The sequence below is a fragment of the Macrobrachium nipponense genome, chromosome 21 (assembly GCF_015104395.2).
Source record: "Macrobrachium nipponense isolate FS-2020 chromosome 21, ASM1510439v2, whole genome shotgun sequence".
Lineage (NCBI taxonomy): Eukaryota > Metazoa > Arthropoda > Malacostraca > Decapoda > Palaemonidae > Macrobrachium > Macrobrachium nipponense.
The window spans coordinates 80,600,231-80,624,230 of record NC_087212.1 but is presented as its reverse complement, the minus strand read 5'-3'; the positions used below and the strand labels follow the sequence as shown (position 1 = coordinate 80,624,230).

General features: G+C 34.1%; 1 protein-coding gene across 1 annotated transcript in view; it reads left to right on the top strand.

Annotated features, from left to right (window-relative positions):
- The window catches only part of LOC135198200 (zwei Ig domain protein zig-8-like), a 129,739-nt gene that overhangs the window by 7,752 nt on the left and 97,987 nt on the right, over positions 1–24,000 (top strand). Inside the window, exon 3 of the mRNA XM_064225778.1 lies at positions 23,931–23,995. Within this exon, the coding sequence (XP_064081848.1) occupies positions 23,941–23,995 (55 nt within the window). The 5' untranslated portion in view covers positions 23,931–23,940. The remainder of the gene's footprint in view (positions 1–23,930; positions 23,996–24,000) is intronic.

Below are 24,000 nucleotides of genomic sequence, written 5' to 3'. Positions count from 1 at the left end.
TAGACTACAGAGGCCACAGCGCCGACAAGCATCCGAACAACTGAGGTCTGGAGAGGAACCATTGTTTGCAAACATTCTTTACAAACTTTGTTTGCAACGAATGTTTCCTATTGTGGACAGACTACAACATCACGAGTAAAAAGAAGAGCAATAATGACCGCCAAAAAGAAAACTAAGGAGAAAGACATAAATCTTCAGCATCGACAGCGTCTTCTTGGAAGGTAATCTGAGGATAAAAGAGGATCTTCCCATCAAATAGGCTCCGGGAAGACTTTGGGCGGACTCAGCCTCATCGACCTTCATCATCGGATTAAAAGTTTAGTTGGTGCTCTTTGACAAGGCTTTGAGAATGAAGAAGAGAGGAGAGAGGAGAGAGAGGAGAGAAGAGAGAGAGAGATGAAGAGAGAGAGAGAGAGAGAGGTTTAATTCTTTTAAAAAATTTCCCAAGTAATTTCACCTCAGGATTACCCAGCTCCTTCGTATTAAACAGAAAGGAAAAACATTCTCTTCTCTCTCTCTCTTCTCTCTCTCCTCCTCTCTCTCTCTCTCTCTCTCTCTCTCTCTCTCTCCTGTGAAACAAAATTACAGCATCTCGCCTTTGGCAAATGGAAATGAATAGGCAACCAGAAAGGAATTTGTTGTAACTCTCGCTGGACGCAGGAGAGGAATGTATTTTCGAAAAATGAACGCTTCCACTTAGGAGGTTTTAAGCGATAAAGAAAGCTAGATAAACAAATATGCGAAACCGGAATACATATCCTTTCACAACTTGAGAAAATCCTGTTGGTAAACACAGCTTGTACTTTCGAGGTCTCGAGTTCGATTCTCCGTCGCCGCTTACTCAGTCCACCCAACTTGGAATCAAAAGCTGAAGAGTAAAGAACTGACCATTACTCTGCGAGTCCAGGGTTCACTATGCAAGACACGACTCCAGAAAATGATTTAGATTAATCAATGTTTGGATCTGAAAGTACATTCATACGAGCTTGCTGTCGTGTGCGAATCTGGGCTGCTGTCATCTCTACCTGAGGTGGACAAACTGGTTTGTCCTCTTCCCTTCCCCTACCTTCCTAGCAAAGGAAAAATACCTATAATGACAAATCGACTTTATCACAGACTAAGACCTCACTGACCATTTCAGAAAGTACTCTTAACTGTGAAGGCATTCATTGAAGTCTCAGTAAAATAGGTTTTCATATTACTGAGAAGTATGACCCTCTAGTTAGTATAATTGTATTTTTAAAAATTTTTACTATTACCAGATAGAAATTTTAATACAGGGATGGTAGGAGTCTTTCTTTGCATGAGAATAATAGAATGTTGAGGTTATAGTTTCATTAAGTTATCTTTTTTCCAAGTTAAGGTTTTTGTTTCATCAGTTTAAAGATTGTTTCCAAATACAACTCTGATGATGAAACCTTGAGTATTTTACGATGGAACAAAAAGAATATACTTCCTGCTTATTTTTTAAATGTTTTTTTTTTTTAGCTACAAGTTAACGATTGGCTGGTCATGAAAATTAAATAAGAGGAAAAAATAAAGGCCAAACTTGAAAACATATCGGTGACTACGTCCATCTAAAAGAAATTCATTTCCTTCCTCCAGAGACTGGAAAGAAAAAATTAAAACAGATGAAATAAAAATTTTTACAAAAAGCCAAGAATTCCACTTCGTCCCTCATTAGTTTAACGCATTTTTAGTGGAGGCAACAGCATACACAGGAGAGATTTCTGGAATTCTGTTCGATTTCCGTTGGGCGATTGCAAAGAGGAATCGAACAGATTTCCCGAAATGTGAGCTGAGTGTTCAAACTTCACCTGACATAAGAATACGTAGATGAGGGTAAATGCATCACCAACCGTCAACTGAGTCAGTTTTTAAAATCTTTGAAAATCAATTTTACTTTTTTGTCATTTGTAAAAACTGTTTAATATTACTAATTACTACTACCTACTGACTACTACTACTACTAAAAAAATTGTAATAATGGTGAAGAAATCCACAGTTGTGTAAATGTAAACTTACTATAATTTATATAATATATTAATATATATTATATAATATTATACTATATATATATAATATTAATATATATATAATATATTATATATTATATATAATAACTATAATATATTAATATATAATAAATATATATTACTATAATATATAAGTTTATATATATATATATTATATAAATATATATATAATCTAATATATATATAATATATATATTATATATATTATATATATATATATATATAATTTTAAATTATTATATATAATATATATAGCATATATATAATATATTATATATATTATATATATTATTTATATATATATATATATTATATAATATATATTATAATATTTTAAGGCTTTCACTGCCAGTACTGGAACTTGAGAGGTCGATGGCGTTCGTGCCCGCGTCGGTCGCCAATTCTATTATGCGCTTTAATAAATTCCCCTCCCTTCGGTAAACATATATGAAAAATTATAGTCATTCCGAGGTGAGAGCGAATTTTAGATATTAAAGGACAATTTTGTAGCTCGATATATAATATCATATACATACTTTATATTATTAACTATATTATATATATATAATATTACTATATAATATATATAAAATATAATAGTACTGTATACATGTATTATTATTTATAATATATATAATATATGCACATATATATAAATGAATATGTATGTGGCGTGTTGTAATGTTGAGCGTTTGTCTTTTAACAGATCACCGTGACATTCTTTATTCACAAACATAAAGTACAAATGTCATTCAATATTCAATTCGCCATAAAAATACCGCAGGGGAATTATAATTCATTGATAAGTGATGGTCATCTGGTGACAAGTTTTCTTAACACTGGACTTTCATGACAGGTGTATGTGCGTCTGTGTGTCGGTAAGACACCAGTGCGTGTATCCAAATTGCTCATACATGTAAAAATAAGTCAAACACACAACCTGACAAAAAGCTGCCGAAGAAAAAAAAAAAAAGGAGACGAACGACCGAATCCAGCCTGCAGATGTCATATGAGGAAGGTGGCCACTACTAGTTTTAGAAAGCATTAGCCTAATGATACCGGGATTAAAATTCCATGAGAACAACAGGTGTATCGCGTGAGGTCTGATCTCTTCGTCATGATCCCCTAACTCGGGTCGCTTACTCTTTCTCTTTTCTACAATTTTTAACAATTTTTTCTTTGTTTTTTGAAACATTTTTTATCAATTTTTTTTTTATACCAAGGCATGGAACTTATGCATAAATACTGCTTGAAGCCCGTGAATAACCTGTAAATTACTTTGGCTTTTAAACTTTGATTAAAAGATGTGTCTTTTCAATACAGGTCCAATAACTGATTCTGTTTTTTCTTCTTTATCATAACTATATTCATTTTATAGTTTCAATTTGATTTTTTCTTCATATTAACTGTATACTTCATTTCTTTTTTGTCGTCTAAATGAGTAGCTACGACGGAAACGCACCAAATTCAGAAGAATTAACGTCCGAATTTTTAAAATCTACCCTATAAATTCGGTACTTAGGAACTCAACCCGAAAACATCAAAGGACATTCCCTCACGGTGCAGGGAACTGTTTCGCAGCCTCAAGCGAACAATTATCCTTTTTCTATGCTTGGTGAATAAGCAGGTAACGCTTCCTGCAGCTTTTTAAAGCAACAAAAAACAATGCAGACCAATTAAGTTATTTACCGTGCCCAAAAACACAAAATGAGAACAGCCTCTGACCAGCGCGGCGCTCGGCTCAAGTTTGCTCTTTCGTAAGATTTAATTCATAGCAGGACTTGTGCCAGTTCTTCAGTCAAGGGTGTTAAATAAGTGCATATATATATATATTATATAATAATTATATATGTATGTATAAATATAAATATATATATATTATCTAATATATATAATTATTATATATATATATATATATATATATATTATAATCTATATATATAAGTTATAATATATATAATATATACTAATATATATAATAGTAATTATATATACATATATATATATATATATATATTATATTAATATTATAAATATATAATAATATATATATATATATCTAATATAATATATATATGCCATGCACATATATTGTTGTGGACGTTGCTGGTGATTAAAACATAATATCCATTCCTAAAATTAATTCAGCTACTGTCAAAATTTTCGTGTCACAAAATACCGTCGACATGTCTCGTGGATAAATACGAAAGTTAGGAAAAATATCATTAAACGGGAAATTTCATTGCTTGTTGAAAGGACGTATTTCCGGACACAAGAAAAAAGGTCATCTGGTGGAAAAAAAGTTAAGTATATTTTAGTTTAACTAGACAACTGAGTTGATTAACAGCTCTCCTAGGGCTGGCCCGAAAGATTAGATATTTTTCGGTGGCTAGGAACCAATTGGTCACCTAGCAATGGGACGAACTTCGGCCCACCGGATTGGTAGCCAAGCGCGAAAACACTCGTACAACGAGGAACTGTCATCTGGTGGAATAGGATAAAATATTTCGTGTTTTGTCGTTGACAACTTGTGGTGATAAACGGTTCATCTGTAGTAAGTAATGATTTAACTTTGTTGATGTTACTTTCGTCGTTTACTTTGTTTCCTATTTTGTTTGTATTTGCCAGTTTGTGTGTGTGTGTGTGTGTGTGTGAGAGAGAGAGAGAGAGAGAGAGAGAGAGAGAGAGAGAGAGATCTGATTAACAGACTCGTTGGAAAAGGTTTGTTTGATCACCTACAATAATTCATTGTACTAAACATTTCTTCAATTTACCACTGCATAATCTATGAATATTTTTTTTTACTTTTATATTTATATTTGCTCGTATTTATAACGATTCTTCTTTGTATTTATGACGATTTTTCCCTTTTTTTTTTTTTGCCATTCGCAAAATCGACTCGAATTCAGATATAATATTGAAGTTAGATTAGGAGGGATAATGATCCATCCGTTCACCGTCTCTAATGCCTGGATGAATGAGTTCTTTCATCGGCGGGTGGTCGCCTTTTCATACGAGCCATATAGTTCCGTTCACTGACAACACTAAATCGATTCGTCATTAAGCGAGTTTTACCATTATTCACTTTATGACAATCAAATCAGTGCATTTAAAAGCATCCTTTTTAGGAAGACCAAAACAAAACACACAACACATCGTATTATTGCTTTGATTCGATCGCGAGATCATGAACACTTATTTCCATTACCGGGATCGAGTCTAGATGTCTGAGTCGCCGTTTTCGTGGAAGGACATTCACGACAGTCGGGAGAAACGCTGTTCCAATACCGGATTCATGCATTGTGCTTATTAGGTGGTTCCCCCAATTTCCTAGTCAATTCTCCAGATAGAAAATAGGTTCCCGCCTCATTTTCCTCCAGATATCTTGCAATGTTCGTGGATTAAAAGCGTTGGATGAGGGTAATTGTCTTCCTTGTATAAATTGAAAGCGTAATGGATAATTGGATTATCTGAGGCAAGAATAATGACGTTATTATTGGGTTTTGTCGATTGAATAATCACGAATAGGGCATGGGATTCACACACGTTGTATCAGTAGTACGGTAGATTTAAACGTCCTTGGAAACATGATTCCCTGTCATATCATCGGGTGTGCTTTGCGGGAATATGAAACTGTGGGAAACCGTTTTTTACTTACGAATACCGGAACGAAAGGTTTAGTCAAATGTGACAGCAACGACAGTAAAATAACATTTTCATCACAAAAAAACCCTGCTATCAAACAGAAATCTCATTTTGTAATATTCTTGCTTTAACGACCATTTACATTTGAAGTTACAGACAATGCATTAGTCGTCTTAACTAGCGAACACACACACACACACATGTAAACTTCAATCTTCTACAGTTCATGAATTATCAAAGTAAAATACGGCATTACTGTGTGTATACTTTATTCATCCACATATAATTTAACATCTGTAAATTGTTATTCTCTAATAAAAGTTAAGGTGAGATATTCTATTCAAGTAATGAGTCATTTTATATTTCGACTGTATCTGCACACAATTCAGCAACATAATTCCACAGACCTTCATGTAATGAGGACTAAACTGGATGTTTTTATACCTGCGTGCGGTGATATGTTAAAATTATGTAAATCTCAGCTTTGGAGAAAAAACACGATATTCACGAACAAACTGAACACAGTAGCGAAGAATCGTCTCCACATGAACCTTATTTATGTGCAACAGGTCCACAGGGGACATTGAGTTCAAATTCAGACTTCCAAAGTTTATGGTGTTCATTGAAAGAAGTAACAGGAGGTGGTAAAGAAAGAGATCACTTACTGAACAACAGATAAATTAACAAATCAATAAATATATAATCTAAAAATGAACTGCAAGTTTAGTGAAAATTAAAAAGAAAAAAATATTTTGCAACGACGTCCGTATCACCTCTATGCGATGCTACGGCCACATTACGAAAAATGTACAAAATGAGATTAATTGCAAAAAGCTGCTGCAAATTCATAGTCATTATGGTTTTGTTTCCGGGGATCCTGTTCCACGAAACTCAAGCTTCTCCTGACTGGCGACAGGAGGACTTTGAGTTTCGTGGAACAGGATCCCCGGAAACAAACTATAATGACTATGAATTTGCTGCAGCTTTTTGCAATTAATCTCATTTTGTCAATTTTTCGTAATGTGGCAGTAGCATCGCATCAAGGCATCATTATCCTTTCTTTGGTTTACCAGAGTTCCCTCACCGCTTTTGGAGATTTACCATGTGAGAGATAGCGGGGATTACTTTGTTTAAACTGAAGATAATTATTGCCTCCTCTACACTGTTATTAGGATGTGTAATATAAAATAAGGCTCTGCAGGTCTACCAAGAAAATATAAAGTGAAAAGTGAACACCATTTTCTTTGCCTTCATGTAACCACCCAAACTCACTCATTCACACAAATGTTTCTGCTCCTGCTGTCTCCTGTTCCTTTCTTATACTTTGAGGGAAATACTGAAATAGAACATAAATCTAATGTTCCAATAAAATTGGAAGTAAATTTTTTTTAAGATGAGACTAGGATTAGCCACACCTTTTCGCTCTTATTTATCTACCCAATAAAAATGCTCTCCTTCGCTCTGCTCAACTTTCCTACCCGCCTGTTCATAATTTCAATAGCTTTAGGATAAAATTTCATGACTGTAAAACCAAACAGTATTTGCTTTTCAATTTCATTCTTTATCCATTTTTTATATGTCAGGTTTATTTTTATGGATCCATGACGTCATTAAGAAGAGAATGCTGAAATCATATTTCCACCGAAGGATCTGAATGTTCGACAGAAGGAAAGGGTAAAGCTGAGCTCTTTTTGGGGGAAAGTCCATCACTGGATCAAACGCTTCCTTCAATTCGATTAAGGCACTGAGGCTGGTGGGTCGATGCAAATTGATAATGAACGGCAGAAATCCATTTCAGAGAGAGAGAGAGAGAGAGAGAGAGAGAGAGAGAGAGAGAGAGAGAGAGAGAGAGAGAGAGAGAGAGTAATAAGAGGCCGGTTGAATCAATGAGGATCGGAAGACGATCTGGATTAAGAAAGCCTTCAGAGAAGTTCTTTCGGAGAGAAGATGCTCACTGAAGCTGGAAAAGAGATTCATTCTCCTCCTTGTTCTGTTACTTGAGATTCCTCTTTTATAAACAGTCACTAAGGGCCCATATTTATATATATATATATATATATATATATATATATATATATATATATATATATACCTTATATATTATATATACCTATATATATATAATAATATATATATAATATATATATATATATTATATATATATATATATATATATATATAGGTATAATAATATATATATATATACACATAGATATATATATATATATATATATATATATATATATATATATATATATATATATATATATATATATATATATATATATATATAATATATATCTATGCGTGTGTGTGTGTGTGTGAGTGTCTGTGTATGTATGTATAAAAGAGAGAGAGAGAGAGAGAGAGAGAGAGAGAACCCTGGTGTTCTGTTATTTTCTTTACTTCCACTTATATTTTGGCAGGAAGATTTTCCTCGCATGTGAAGATTAGAGAAGGACGGAGAGGTTTTTATTCCAAGTCAAAATGCCTCTAGTGAAACGATAATGTTAAAAAAAAAAGACATTTATGAGGATATCTAAAAGTTATGGGCCCTTATTGGCTGTTTATAAAAGAGGAATCTCAAGTAACAGAACAAGGAGGAGAATGAATCTCTTTTCCAGCTTCAGTGAGCATCTTCTCTCCGAAAGAGCTTCTCTGAAGGCTTTCTTAATCCAGATCGTCTTCCGATCCTCATTGATTCAACCGGTCTCTTATTACTCTCTCTCTCTCTCTCTCTCTCTCTCTCTCTCTCTGAAATGGATTTCCTCCGATCAATATCAATTTGCATCGACCCACCAGCCTCAGTGCCTTAATCGAATTGAAGGAAGCGTTTGATCCAGTGATGGACTTTCCCCCAAAAAGAGCTCCGCTTTACCCTCTCCTTCTGTCGAACATTCAGATCCTTCGGTGGAAATATGATTTCAGCATTCTCTCTTTAATGACGTCATGGATCCATAAAAAATAAACCTGACATATAAAAATGGATAAAGAGAGAAACTGAAAAGCAAATACTGTTTGGTTTTACAGTCATGAACTTTTATCCTAAAGCTATTGAAATTATGAACAGGCGGGTAGGAAAGTTGAGCAGAGCGAAGGAGAGCATTAAAATCAATCAAAGGTTATTGGGTAAACAAATAAGAGCGAAAGGGTGTGGCTCTTATATTTACATCTTGCGCGATAGGTCACGGAAGGCGAAAAAGGGGGAAAAAATTAAATAAAATGACTAAGATTGACATATCATAGGACCGTCTACCAGGTAGTCGTTTGCATTGATTAATTAATGATCAATACTGCCTATCATTACTGCAGTGGTAAACGACATTTTAAATAGTATGTCAATGATAAAGCGTGTCAGACACAGAAAAGATCATTAATTAATCACTGCAAACGGCTATCTGGTAGACGGTCCTATGATATGTCAATCTTAGTCATTTTATTTAATTTTTCCCCCTTTTTCGCCTTCCGTGACCTTTTGCGCAAGATGTAAATATAAGAGACAAGAGACACTACCTTACTGAAAGGACTCGTGAATGTCTGCACAAAGCCTATATTTGCAGCTGCTTGTGTCACATACTTCGTGCACTGAATAATATCTGATTCAACTCTTATTTAATCCTCCTCCTCCTCCTTCTCTTGTTACAAAAAGGAAGGAATCTACCTCTATAAATCAGAGCATTCAAGTGCTTCCTTCTGGAGGCTGTTATCGTAGAAATCTGCCCCATTCATTTTTTCACACTTGGTTACGCTTTTAAACTTGTATTGCCAAGAATAGAGGCTCATCTGGAAACACATAATATGCCTACCTATGACATCAACAGTCTGCAGTTATTACTTAATATTTCTAAGATAATTTAGGGACCAGAATAATCATATAGGACAAACAAATAATATTCATATAGTGATGAAATGGCTTTCCTACATACATACACAGTTAAGTAGAGCTAACACCCATGGAATGTATGTGTATTGTATGTATGGCCTACTGTTCATCCAAAAGCAAAAAATAAAGGAAATGTCGCAATATCATCCGACAAAAGTTTATGACCAACTTTTTGTGTCTACTATTCTGTTCTTCTATTAATATTTCAGAAGACAATGACCTTTAAATAGGTAGAAATAAGTATAAATAATTGCAGCCTAAATGTTGTTTATTTATTCATCTGTCACCAGAATAATCACTAGTATTTCCATTAAAATTATAAGTCAAATAGATATCCCCCTTGTAATGATATATATATATATTATATATATATATATATATATAAATATATATATATATATATTTATATATATTATAATGTATTTCACTAATTCTGAAGAACTTTCATAACTCCGAGATGGAACCACAATAGATGGTTATACATTGGAATAAAATAATCAGCAAGGCTTAACAAATCTATTTTCACCACTTTAAATATACACAAAAGCCATTACCACCACATCAGGATAAGTATGTATTGCCACCACCACTGGATAATGAATTCAACGAAAATAAACCGTAACAACCCCGACGTAAGTTTTTCCAAGGATGAAAAAAAACAGAACAGAAACCGAAATTAATGCACCGTTACCAAGAGATGGCGTTAGAAGTCAATTAATTTCACTATTGCCAACAAATGGCGTTAGGAGTTTGTAATTTACATAAATCTTTGAAGTAAATGAAATTGATTGTTGGTTTCTGACAATGTATATATATATATATATATATATATATATATATATATATATATATATAGATATATATATATATATATATATATATATACAGTTCATGATATTCAGCCTTCATAATGGGAAAGATATATTTCAAAATCAAACAAACTTAAGAACTAATTTCAACCAAACCGATTTAAGATGACATCACTATTAAATAGGCTGAATATTGAATCAATGTATAGAACATTTAGATTAATCTAAATTAAAAAAATTGGGGATAGAATTTGATTCTTAAATGTTTTAGGATTTAGTTTTTAAAATTAAATTTAGGATTCATTTTTGATGAAAGGAATTAAAAAGTTTATTGATATGAAGCTAATATCAGACATGACCCCTCATTGGTTGGTCAAATAATTAAATTACGATATTTTTCAAATTTTTGGATGTCGTGCAATTGTAACTTCAGATGTTCGAGTGAAGATTCAAGTCATTATTACTTTCCTACAATTCTTTTTGTATTTGTATAATTCACATCTTTACTCATATTTACTTCGTAATTTATCTGTTTTCTTAATAACTTATCTCCTCTTTCTACATTTCTTCTTTCTGTTACTTCTTTCGAATGGCCATCATTTCTCCGGAAGCTAGAATCTCTTTGCCTTATTATGATAAAGTAAATAATGTTCAAAGGCTTATTTCATTGATCCCGTCTAATAAGCCACGGAGATATCCTAAGTCTCCGTTAGGGAACATCCTCTATAATTACTTCCTCTGCAAACAACAGTGTTTTCACTTAATACCTGACAAGAGGAGAGAGAGAGAGAGAGAGAGAGAGAGAGAGAGAGAGAGAGAGAGAGAGAGAGAGAGAGAGAGAGGAAATTTATTGGTGATGTATATGAAAATAAAAATGAATTTTTTTATATAGTATATACGAGTATATACGTATATATATCTATACACACACACACACATATTATATATATGTGTATATCTAATACTAATATACTATATAAATATATATATATAATTATATAAAGATATATATATATATATTATACAATATTATATAGCATTAAAAAATCACAGTTGATGCTCGTGACTTCATAAATAAGCGAATACCACGGGAAAATGATAGTCAGAAATCTTCTGTATTTGGCCAGTTCACGAAAACCTCCAGGAATTCGTTAATAATCTCAATAATTTAGTCCCTTCTATAAAATTTACTGTAAAGGAAGAAAGAAATTGTAATTTGAATTTTCTTGATGTAACTGTCCATAGAAATGACAGAAATTTCACCTTTTCAGTCTTTCGAAAATCAACTAATATTGCCTCTTTTGTTCATTACTACTCCAATTACCATCAAAATGTTAAATTCTCTGTTTTTTCTGGGATGTTCCTAAGGGCTTTACGTGTCTGTAGCCCGCAGTTTATTGACGCTGAAATTAAAACTATTTATGATATTGCATTGAAACTAAAATACCAAGGACTTTTTGCTAGATGTGGCATGGAAAAGAGCTAGAAAAACATTTTATTCAACTAATGACAAACTTGAATTTAGTAAGCATAACATTCTAAAATTACCTTATGATGAAAGGTTTTTAGATATTCCTAGAATTTTAAAGCTTTTTAACATAAATGTTGTTTTCAGTAATATTAACGTCAAGAGTTTAGTAATCAAAAATTCTCCTAAAGATCTCCCAGGCTGCATATATGAAATTCCTTGCAAAAAGTGTGATAAAGTCTATTACGGACAGACCGGCAAATCTCTTTCACAGCGTCTCAAGCAACGTCAATATTCTGTGAGAACTGGGCAAATATCGAATGCATTATTCGTACATATGAGAGATTTAGACCATCCTATTAACTGGAGACAAGCAAGAGCCTTAGTCCCATGTAATGACACAGTTAAAAGGAATATAATTGAATCGTGTTTTATCAAGTCAAATAATAGAAATGTTCTAAATTTAAGTCTTGGTTTATTAAACTTGATGCTTTCATAATGAAAAAAGTTGTAGATAAATATAAGAACAAAATTAATATATTCAGTTTTTACATGTTTTGGACTGTAAAGATACTTTGTAATTTCGGTTAGGGTCAGAATCTGTTTAAGTTTGTGACCATGTGATATCCGATAATCCTGGATTATCCCTTTTAATTTTACCCTTTTGATAATTAACCATCTGGTATTCCTGATCTTGTTTGTATCTGAGGCCTTCCTCTCCAATTGTACTTTAGTAGCTCCTTGACGATGTCTGAGTAAAGACGAAAGCACTTGGATTTCTGACTACCATTTTCCCGTGGTATTCGCTTATATATATATATCTATATCTATATCTATATATATATATATATATATATATATATATATATATATATATATATATATATATATTATATATATTGTGCGTGTAATATACAAGAATAAGATAAAAATATACCCATCCTCTCTCTCTCTCTCTTCTCTCTCTCTTATTGGCAAGTATTAAGGGAAAACACTGTTGCTTTCAGAGGATTATATATATATATATATATATATATATATATATATATATGTGTGTGTGTGTGTGTGTATGTATATGGTGTATATATATATATTATATATATATTATATAATATATAGTTATATATATATATACTATATGAATAACTTGATCACGAAAAATTTAAAACGTGATGCTATGTATAAATAAAGGTTTTTTGCCACGAAGGAAAAAATGAGAAAGCGAGATAGCTCGCTTTTTCATTTTTTCCTTCGTGGCAAAAAACCTTTATTTATGTTTATATATAACATAGGGTATATATTATTATAATATATATATATATAATATATACATATATATATATTATATATATATATATATATATATATATATATATATATATATATATATATATAGAGAGAGAGAGAGAGAGAGAGAGAGAGAGAGAGAGAGAGAGAGAGAGAGAGAGAGAGAGAGGGTGTAACACGAGTTTATGCAAATATCTTGGAAAATGAAAGAAAAGGCCATTCTAAGCAGAAAATGTTCTATAAACATATGCATTTCAAGGTTTCATTTATCGGTAACCGATTTTCCTTAACGTTCCTCTCAGCCAACATGGCGTTCACGATGTCTGAGGGAAAGGGAGGGGAGGAGTGGTGGTTGAAGAGCATTAGACAATTGGGTTGCTAGTCTTTTAATTATGATTTCTTTCTTGTAGGTTTATGAAAAATGTAACATTACTTTCCCTTCAATTAGTAAATCCTGTGTAAACATACTTCACTGTTATCTAATTTAAATGATTAGCCTTATGTATCAAGAAAGTAGTGTAAATGCCACGAAATTGTTGAATCAGGAGTCAGGACTAGGCCTATGCTGAATAAGTGATAATGACAGCAATCATGATGGCACGGGAATGCAGGTAGGGAGGGTACTTTACTTTGAACATCGTCAACTCTTTTACCTCTTTTGATTACTGGATGAATATGTTACCTTGTTCAGAAAAGAACAAAGAAAGTGAATTTTCCCTAATGTTCCCATTCTCTCTTTTTCACCTGACAGAGATGAAGACATTTTTTTAGGTGTGTGTGTTTTTCCCTTCGACTGGTGTATGATGAATACTTTTGATGGAAAAGGAGAAACTTTTGAAAATACTTTTTACATCTTTGATTGGTGTGTAATGAATAGGCCTTTCTTTGATGGTGGGGAGATTCCATTCTGCTTGTTTTCTTTTCTTTATCGTAGCCCAGTGATGTCTTCAATGATACTTGCATTTATTTTCCCTTTGCTCATATCTAAAGAATGCGCTTGATTTGGAAGTATTCTATTCACATCAGCCTAATCGCTGATTTAAATTTTTTTATAACAGTGGAGTTCATTGTTGCAAACCTATAACCAAACATCATGTTTGCATATTTCTCGTTACTGGAACGGTAAAGCATCGTCTCCAGTTTCTTACTTTCAAAATGAATAAGGAATGCGGCGAAAAAGCAAGGCTGTTGAGTATAACAAGTAAGGTGATCACCTCCATCCCCCTCCCCAGTCCCCATTGTCGCGACTACTCCGACATCTCTAGCGAGTCATCTTACTTGGTCATTTAATGATAAAGGTTATTTTAAAAATTCGCCTCACCGATAAATGACGCCTTAAAATGCATATGTTTATAGAACATTTTCTGCTCAGAATTACTTTTTATTTTATTTCCCCAAATATTTGCATGAACTTGTATTACACCCTGTATATATATGTAAATACACACACACACACACACACATGTATATATATATATATATATATATATATATATATATATATATATATATATATATATATACCGTATGAAGTTGTAGATGAAGAAAAGAAAGCATTTTAATAAATTAAGAATGAATAAAACAAAAAAATTCGGTCAGGGTGGATCAAGATATTAAATAATAAAGGAAATTCGAGAATAGGCTTACACGACCACCTGACTTTGATTTTCCAAACTGACGTGATACAGGAAAGAATAATAGACAGATGCATTAAGAGAAGATGCAATCAAAGGGTTAATGTCAGTAAAGCGCCTTCATTAGATGATACCCTCACTGCTTTTTTGAAAAATCGAAAAACTATAGCCTTTCAGGATCTTTAGACCCTATGACCTAACGCAAAGACAACGGGACAATGACCACACTAGTACATATGAATTAGTATCCAAATGTACAGGATATGGACCGTTAAATATAAGTTGCCAGTCATGTCTCATAGACAGTATCAATAATTTCAACAATACCTATTTCGGTCAAATGAGGACACTGGATAGGACCAGAATAGTTTTGCTTCTTGTTTTGGGACAAAGGTAGGTTTCTGTTTCCTTACATAAGCAGTTATGACTTGGACTGACAACGGATGGTCTGTTGCTTGTCAGTTTTTCGTAAGTTATATTTCAACAGAGATCTTTCACATTCACAATTGACACCGATCCTCGTTTCTTCCTGAGACCGAAGAGATTTGCTAAACATCAGCGAACGTCTCAGTACCAAAGGTTCTTTAATGCTCACTGCAGGTGTCCGTCCTTGGTTGGTTGATTTATGAAAAAAAGGCTTTGAAGCGAAGGGCGCAGCCATTTAGGGTCAAGAGAGCGAAAAGGGGAGTTGGAGTGGTGGGACGGCAAGATGGAAGAACGGAGGTAAAGGGATGCCACAAACAACCTTCAATAATGCCTGCAGTGCGCCACATGGGGCTTACCGACGGCACTATCTCACTTGGGGAGGCTCAGCCTTGAAAAAGTGAGATAATAACCTAGAGAGTTGATCTCACATCAAGTAGTAAATGATTGACGAAGACCTTGAAATGAGGTATAGGACTATGGCTAAAAGAACTTAGACCATCAAAACTTGTGAATTTACGGTTTGGTGATGGGAATAAGTTGGAAATGGCGTGGAAGCTGCGAGGAGTTACTTAGAATAACAAAAGAAAATATAAGATGAGCAACCTTTATCAGAGTCATAGGCAAACAACTGGTTAGGTCAAATAATGAAACGTGAGGAATTGCCAGAGCAGAATTTGGTGGCCAAAATCAATACGAAGGCGGGACACTCAAATGAAAGAAAAATAAATCAACCCTCGGAGCTTCTAAATTCTGCAAAGATTCATGAAAAAATGAAGAGGATCCCTCATGATCGGGTGGGTCGGTTGATTGGAGACTAATGGACCGATAAGTAGAGCGATAAGTCGATAGATAAGTGGACCAGTTTTAAGCGAAAAACAATAACAGATAAAAGGAAATCGTCAAGAGGCTGAAAGAAACGGGAATCAGCATCCCAAACTGACTTAAAAAAATGGACATCATCAATGATTGTGTATGAATTAGAGTTAAGGTTCATTTACTCTTTTTAGATTTATCTCAGAACGAGAGTTGCATGAAAGAAGATTTACATTATGAGAAATAATTTCAGTTGAAACCCCATCTCACGTAATGAAAAACTTGCGCAAATATAGAAATAAAAAAGTCGGATTATGAAAAATTGGTACAGAAAATAGCCACCTCTTTCTTCAGTTAACAAGAGAATCTCTGTAAAATGTTAAACACCACAACGTTTTGAATATGCTAACATATACAGCTGTTTCTGCATCTATATATATATATGAATAGTTATGATATATATATAATATATATATATATATATATATAGATATATATATATATATGTTTTATATATATAAGCTGATTCGATACAGTTTTGAATAAGCCTTTCCGTGATATTCTGAAGTCCCGTGAAACTGTTATAAGTGATACTGTGTGTATGCATAATAACATAAGTCAACCGCCAAACATGTTAGTAGTTGGCGTGGCTTGGGCAGTTCTCTATATCCTTCTTGATTGGCCCTTGTGTCTAAGGAGACATAATAACCAATCAGCTTCTTGCATAACGATGCCGTGTGAAGGAGGCATTTGAAACAGAGGACGCACCAGCGGTCAAATGAGTTCGTTAGAGGGTCCCATACAGCACAGACAGGGACGAGAGGAGTGGCCAGTGCCCCGCAGTCCCGTCGGCCGCCACACAAAGACATGTGTCACCATGTATTCTTGCGAGGAAGAATACACCTGTGTTAAACGTTCCCTCGACTATTACTTTTGCATGTCTTACATTGCATGCATGTTAACTTAAACTTATCTCTCTCCATATATCCCGAACCCACAAATGACCGATATCAGGTCATATATATATATATATATAATATATATATATATATATATATATATATATATATATATATATATATATATGTGTGTGTGTGTGTGTGTGTGTGTGTGTGTGTGTGTGTGTGTGTGTGTGTGTGTGTGCGCGAAGGATTAAAAGACGGCAGAAATGAAATGAAATGTAATACATCCAATATTAGCGAAACTTATATTGTCGATCTGTGAATTGGAAATCTGAAATTATATTTCGATTAAAAGACAATTCCGGCATCGGGAATATTGCTCTTATGTTTTGAAAAGCTTCGTCTTTTGTTCCTCCGCTTCGCAATATCGGATCAAAAGAGATTTTTCTGATCGTCTTCCGTGAAAACGAATGAGGGCATCAGCCACCCTGCCTCTGCCTCGCTTGGTCACTGCTTGGATGAGATAAATGAGATTGCTTGCTCTCATAACTGGTCCGGCAACTGTTCTTCTGAGAGAAATAAGATACTATTATGTCAAGCTCGGAATCAGTTCCAGTGAGATTAATGAGAGCATTACCTCTCATGCTTAATTAGACTTTTTCGTGGCTATAAATGAGAGAAGTCTCTATGGATACGAATGAGTAGTCTCTCATTCTCTCATGCTATGTTCAAGAACTGCTCTATACATATAAACGAGAGTAATCTCTCATGTTGCACTCATGCCAGACTGAGTAACTATTCCATGGATACAAAACTGGTATATACATGCAACGTTATGAGAGTTGTGCCTCTCGTGCTAAATCTAGTCATTATTCCGATTATATTAGTGAAAGATTTTTCTCCAGATGAGGGTAAAATATGTTCTCTCATTTAGCTAAAATATTCCCTACCTTATCTTATCTATCTATCTATCTATCTATCTATTGATAGATAGATAGGTGGAGTCTAATGTTTGAAAGCATGAGAACTGGGTCATAGTATTCAGCATCCCCCGACCCCCCCCCCCCCGACCCCCCCCCCCCCCCCACACCACACATGCTATGTGGTGGCGTATAATCTCCAACAGAGCATTACTTTTTCACACAATGCGTATGGCGTATGGCCTCTTTCAGATCTCGATTGTTAACTTTAATCTTTTAAATGAGATTCAAGTTGATAATATGGAAGATGACTCGCTGTTCAGGATGACTTCAAACAATCTCTGTCCTGCTATGACCTTTTGCCAGAGATCTAGAGCTCCCCTGTTGTTCCGGGAAACTAGACTTCTCAGTACTTCAGTAAAACTACTTTCTTCAATTTTGCAAACCATATTTTTCTTTATTTCTTTCTCTTTATCTTTAAACAGTTATCAAAACGACTGGGCATTTTTTCTATCAGGTGATAAATGAAATATAATTTTTTTATTAATGTGTTTGTTACAGGAGATCAGTCCATTACCCTTCCGTATCTTTATTGTCGTTCTCAAGAGTTTCTGGCAGTTTCAACCTAGCTGAGAGTAGGTGATATTTCGTTCACCACCATTGACATCATCGAGTATGTGTTAAAATTTCATATGCACATAAACAAATAATAATCAATCCTCTAACATAAAATCTGTTGTTTTAGATTGAGTGATGTATAAAACAATCTTTATACAGCCACAATAGCGAGTCCTTTGGGACAATGACCTTTAGACAAATTAAAAAGGAACTTTTCGAGTGAATATTATATATCCTTACAAACAATATATAGTAGTGTAATCTATTTTCTTAGATTAACATAGAAAATTACGGTTATATAACCGCAACTTTTATCCTTAAAGGCAATATTCTAAAGAACACGTTCTGAACGATTAACTTACATATCATATATTGACTGATCTCAGAGAAGGAAGAACATTTGAATTCTCTGAACTTTCTCGGTAGTTTAACCATTTTTTTTCTGAAAGTTTAGGAACATTGCTTAAAGCCACTTTATCAGTACTTGACCTTACGTAGAATTCCTTTCCCAATTGCATTTCTGTCTGTGCGCATATCTGTCTGTCTCCTTGTATACTCCTGGGAAATACTACATCTTTTCCACTCTTCGTTTAACATAATGAAAGTTTAACACACAGAGAAACGTACACACTAATAAGAGGAAGAGCAGCAAGTAAATATGATCGTGATAATTGATATCGTTTATTCAGTAATAAATCCACACTGGAGTTTCAAGATTATGAAGGTAAATGGAAATCAGGCGGATAAATCGAGAAATGTTGGCATAGATTGTGAAAGAATGGAGTGGCTGATCCGTCAAAGAGTCTAGAAGTAGATATAACAGATGACTGTAAGTTGGAAGCGGAGGTGAATCGAAGAATAGATAAACGAAAAGAGAGTAAATGTCTTACGGAAGCCAAGTGGGAATGTTTTGGGCGTTACTGAGGCTACTTTCCCCTGTAGGAACGAAGTGTGATTGTTTAATATTAAAGGAATTGAAAAGGATGGCGTTTTGAGTTAAATTTCTTGCCCGTTAAGTGTGTGGTCTGACATGAACTGATAGAGTGAAAAGTAGGGTGAGATATCTATGTAGAAGTGGAAAAGGATTAGCCGAGGTCAAAGGTTCGGTCATGCGGAAAGAATAAGCGTTGAGACTATACTTCAGAACTGTTATGGAAAAGGAGGAGAAGACGCAACAAAGGTTGGATAGATGAAGTTAAACAGCAACTGGAAAAAGGAGCCTGAATATCCAGGAGGTACAAGAATGCCTCTAACAAAGAGGAGAGTGGACTGATGTTGATCCTCCTACATAGGTAAATGAAGAGACTGATACTATGCAGGTTTTAAGGTGGCGGTGACTGAGGCATAGTCTTTTCTCTGGAAACCCCAAAAGTTTTGGTGTATTCAGTGTGACATGCACTTTCAGGGGTATTGCTAAGAAGTCTCAGTGACGGAGCATCCCAAAATCTTAGCAGAGAAACGGCAGAGTGAGAATGTTTTACGTTCTTTGAAGAATATATTACAAAATTCTTCTTCTTCGTCTTTTTCCTCTCTCTCTCTCTCTCTTCTCTCTCTCTCTCTCTCTCTCTCTCTCTCTCTCTCTCTCTCTCTCATAGTGATGAATGCGCAGGGTTTAGTTACGAGTAACTCAAAAAGAAAAATAGAGTACTTAGTAGAACTAACCCAAATTGAAAAGAAAATAGATATAATGATTATAAGTGAAACCTGGTATTCCCAAGAGACTGGTAATGACGATCAAATAAATGGGTTCCAAACTTATAGATTAGATAGAAAAAATAGGAATCAAGGGGGAACCGCGATATATGGGAAAGACAAAAAACAAGGAAAAATATATGAGAAATATTGTAACTCAGAATGTGAACTAATAGCGGTAGAATTTAAATCTGAAAAATTAATGAACATAGTAATATATAGACCCCCTAATACTAAATAGTTTGACACAATAATAGAAAAATTGGATTATATATGTAGAAATCACAAGGACTGGACTATTCTCCTATCCGGAGACTTTAACTTTCTTTTCGTAGACTGGTAAGAACGAATAGGAGATTGTGGTATTTATACATATAAAAATGAGAGTAATAGTAGTGCAGAAGATAAGAGGAAATTCGAAAAGCTATTAGATATGCTACTAGAATACAACATTCAACAAATAAATCACCTGCCAACAAGAAAGGAAAATACTTTAGACCTAGTATTTGTGAACGAGGTGAATTATGTTTATAATGCGAGTATTTAAGACCATAATGTCATAGAATTAACAGTCCATTCCAAAGCAAGAGAAAACAGAGGTAAGCAGGAAATGAAAAAGTGGGAAGGATATGGAAAATACAACTTCTACAGTAAAAATATAAAATGGTCAGAGATAAATGAAGAAATAAACAAAGATTATGATAACATTTTCGTAAGTGGTGATATAAAGGTAAATATGAAGATATTATATAAAATATTAGAGAAAATAGTGGATAAATATATACCGAAGAAGAAAAGTAAATATCAGTCATCCATACCAAGAGACAGAAGGATCTTGTTCCAGAAAATCAGAAATTGGAAAATAGGTCTTGCAAAAGAAAAGAATGCATGGAAAGTGGTGGAACTAAAAAGTAAGACAGAAAATGCAGAACAAAAGATTATACAATCAAAAGAAAATGAAAAAACGGGACTTGGAAGAAAAAACCCTAGTAAATATCAAGCAAAACCCCAAACTATTGTACTCGTATGCAAATAAGATGAATAAAAGAAGAATAGAAATAGGTCCTCTAAGAATTGAAGGGAGATTAACGAATGAAAAAAAGGAAATATGCAACATATTGGCAGAAAGATATAAGAAAGAATTCACCCCGAGAATTGATAATGAAGATAATGATACAGAAGGGATGAAAATAATGAATATTTAGCAGACATAGATATTAATGGAGCTAATATTATGCAGGCTATTAATGAAATTAAAAATGGAGCTGCAGCTGGGCCTGATGGTGTCCCTGCTATTTTGTTAAAGAAAGTAGTTCATTCTATCGTAAAGCCTCTTGCAATATTATTAAGACAAAGTGTAGATACAGGCAAGATTTATGATGAGCACAAATTAGTATATATTACCCCTACTTTCAAAAGTGGATCAAAACTAGAGGCAAGTAATTATAGGCCTGTGAGTCTAACATCACATATTATGAAAGTGTATGAAAGGGATAATGAAGAAAAATATTATGAAACATTTAATAAAAAATAATTTCTTTAATATAGGACAACATGGTTTTGTACCCGGAAAAAGTACACAAACCCAACTGTTAGCCCACCGTGAGAACATATACAAAAATATGAAAAGCGGAAATGAAACAGATGTGGTTTATCTAGACTTTGCAAAAGCTTTTGACAAGGTAGATCATAATATATTAGTGAAGAAAATTAGAAAACATAATATAGTGGATAAAGTAGGAAGATGGTTAAAAGAATTTTTACACAACAGAAAGCAGATAGTTATTGCAAATGATGAGAAATCGGATGAAGCTAAGGTAATATCCGGTGTGCCACAAGGTACGGTGTTAGCTGCATTACTGTTTGTTATTATGATTGCAGACATAGACAGTAATGTTAAGGACCCGGTAATGAGTAGTTTCATCGATGACACAAGAATAAGTAGAGAAATTACTTGTATTGAAGATAGGAACGCGCTACAACGAGACCTTAACAAAGTATATGATTGGGCAGAGGTAAATAGGATGGCATTTAACTCTGATAAATTTGAGTCAATAAATTATGGAGACAGAGAAGGAAAGCTATATGCATATAGGGGACCTAATAATGAGACAATCACAAATAAGGAAGCAGTTAAAGACCTTGGTGTGATGTTGAATAGGAACATGTTATGCAATGAGCAAATAGCAATTCTATTGGCAAAATGTAAAGCAAAACTGGGAATGTTGTTACGGCACTTCAAAACAAGAAAAGCTGAACACATGATTATGCTTTATAAAACATATGTTCGTAGTCCACTTGAATATTGCAATATGATATGGTACCCACACTATCAAAAGAATATTGCACAAATAGAGAGTGCACAAAGGTCCTTTACAGCTAGAATAGAAGTTAGGGATCTTGACTACTGGGAAAGACTACAATCCTTAAAATTATATAGTCAAGAAAGGAGAAGAGAACGCTACATGATAATTCAGGCATGGAAACAGATAAAAGGAATTGCCGAAAACATCCTGGAGCTAAAAATATCAGAAAGAGCAAGCAGAGGTAGATTAATAGTGCCCAAAACTATACCAGGAAAAATAAGGAAAGCACACAGGACATTAATCAACTATGCACCAGCATCGACAATGCAGCGTCTATTCAATGCGTTGCCAGCTCATCTGAGGAATATATCAGGAGTGAGCGTAGATGTGTTTAAGAATAACCTTGACAAATATCTAAGCTGCATCCCAGACCATCCAAGATTGGAAGATGCAAAATATGTCGGAAGATGCACTAGCAACTCTCTGGTAAACATTAGAGGTGCCTCACACTGAGGGACCTGGGGCAACTTGAACAAGATGTAAGGTCTGTAAGGTCCCTCTCTCTCTCTCTCTCTCTCTCTCTCTCTCCATCCTAGAAGCGAAAACAAGCCAATCGAATAAGTACGCAGTTATGTACTTGAGTCAAAGTGTTAGTTAGCCCTTTCTCATTCAGCTCGAGAGACGAACAGGGATCCTTTAACTTGTGAACTGGACATAAACAACTACGCTGCCAGGCTAGAGAGAGAGAGAGAGAGAGAGAGAGAGAGAGAGAGAGAGAGAGAGAGAGAGAGAGAGAGAGAGAGAGAATCAGATACCACATATTGTAAATCTTTAGACGCAGAGGCAAATGAATATTGCCAAGCCAGTGTCACTTTATTTCTTCGTCATGTAACAAACCCAACTCTTTCTGACTTAACTTTTATATGTTCTACTTCATAGGTATGGATTTGCTACAAAAGGATTGTTAAAAAAGACACAAGGCTACATTGATAATACATTTCATAAATAAACAAACCAGTGACAATCACTACTCAGTATCATTAAACAAGACCAACAATAAACCATAGTCCGATACAGACAAAAGTAACACCAAAAGATCGGGGAAAAACTTCACTCTAGATATAAATATCAAGATGTAACAATCAACATTACATCATAACTCAGAAACCTTGGTCGGAGGACAGGAAAAAAATATGAATAGGACCCACGCAGGAGTCAGGCGAGAACTAATTCAAAACTGGAATGACGAGAACAAAATGAAAGCAAACAAGCATAAGACCAATTCCTTTAATTATCCAAACAACTGAACAACCTATTGAAAGGGTTGTTAGGTATCTGCGTGAAAAACAAATAAATAAATTACCTTATGACTACGCTAATAAAATAAGAACATTTATTGCATGTTTGTTACAGTCATAAACTTGAGGCAAACACCCTATTTCTTTGTTATTCACATTCCGCATTCTAATGTTTTCTATTCTTCACTTGCAGGTGGACAAGAATGAAGCCCCGAGCTTCCTCGTCGTTTTTCAATCTCCTGACTGCTTTGGCCATAGGTTAG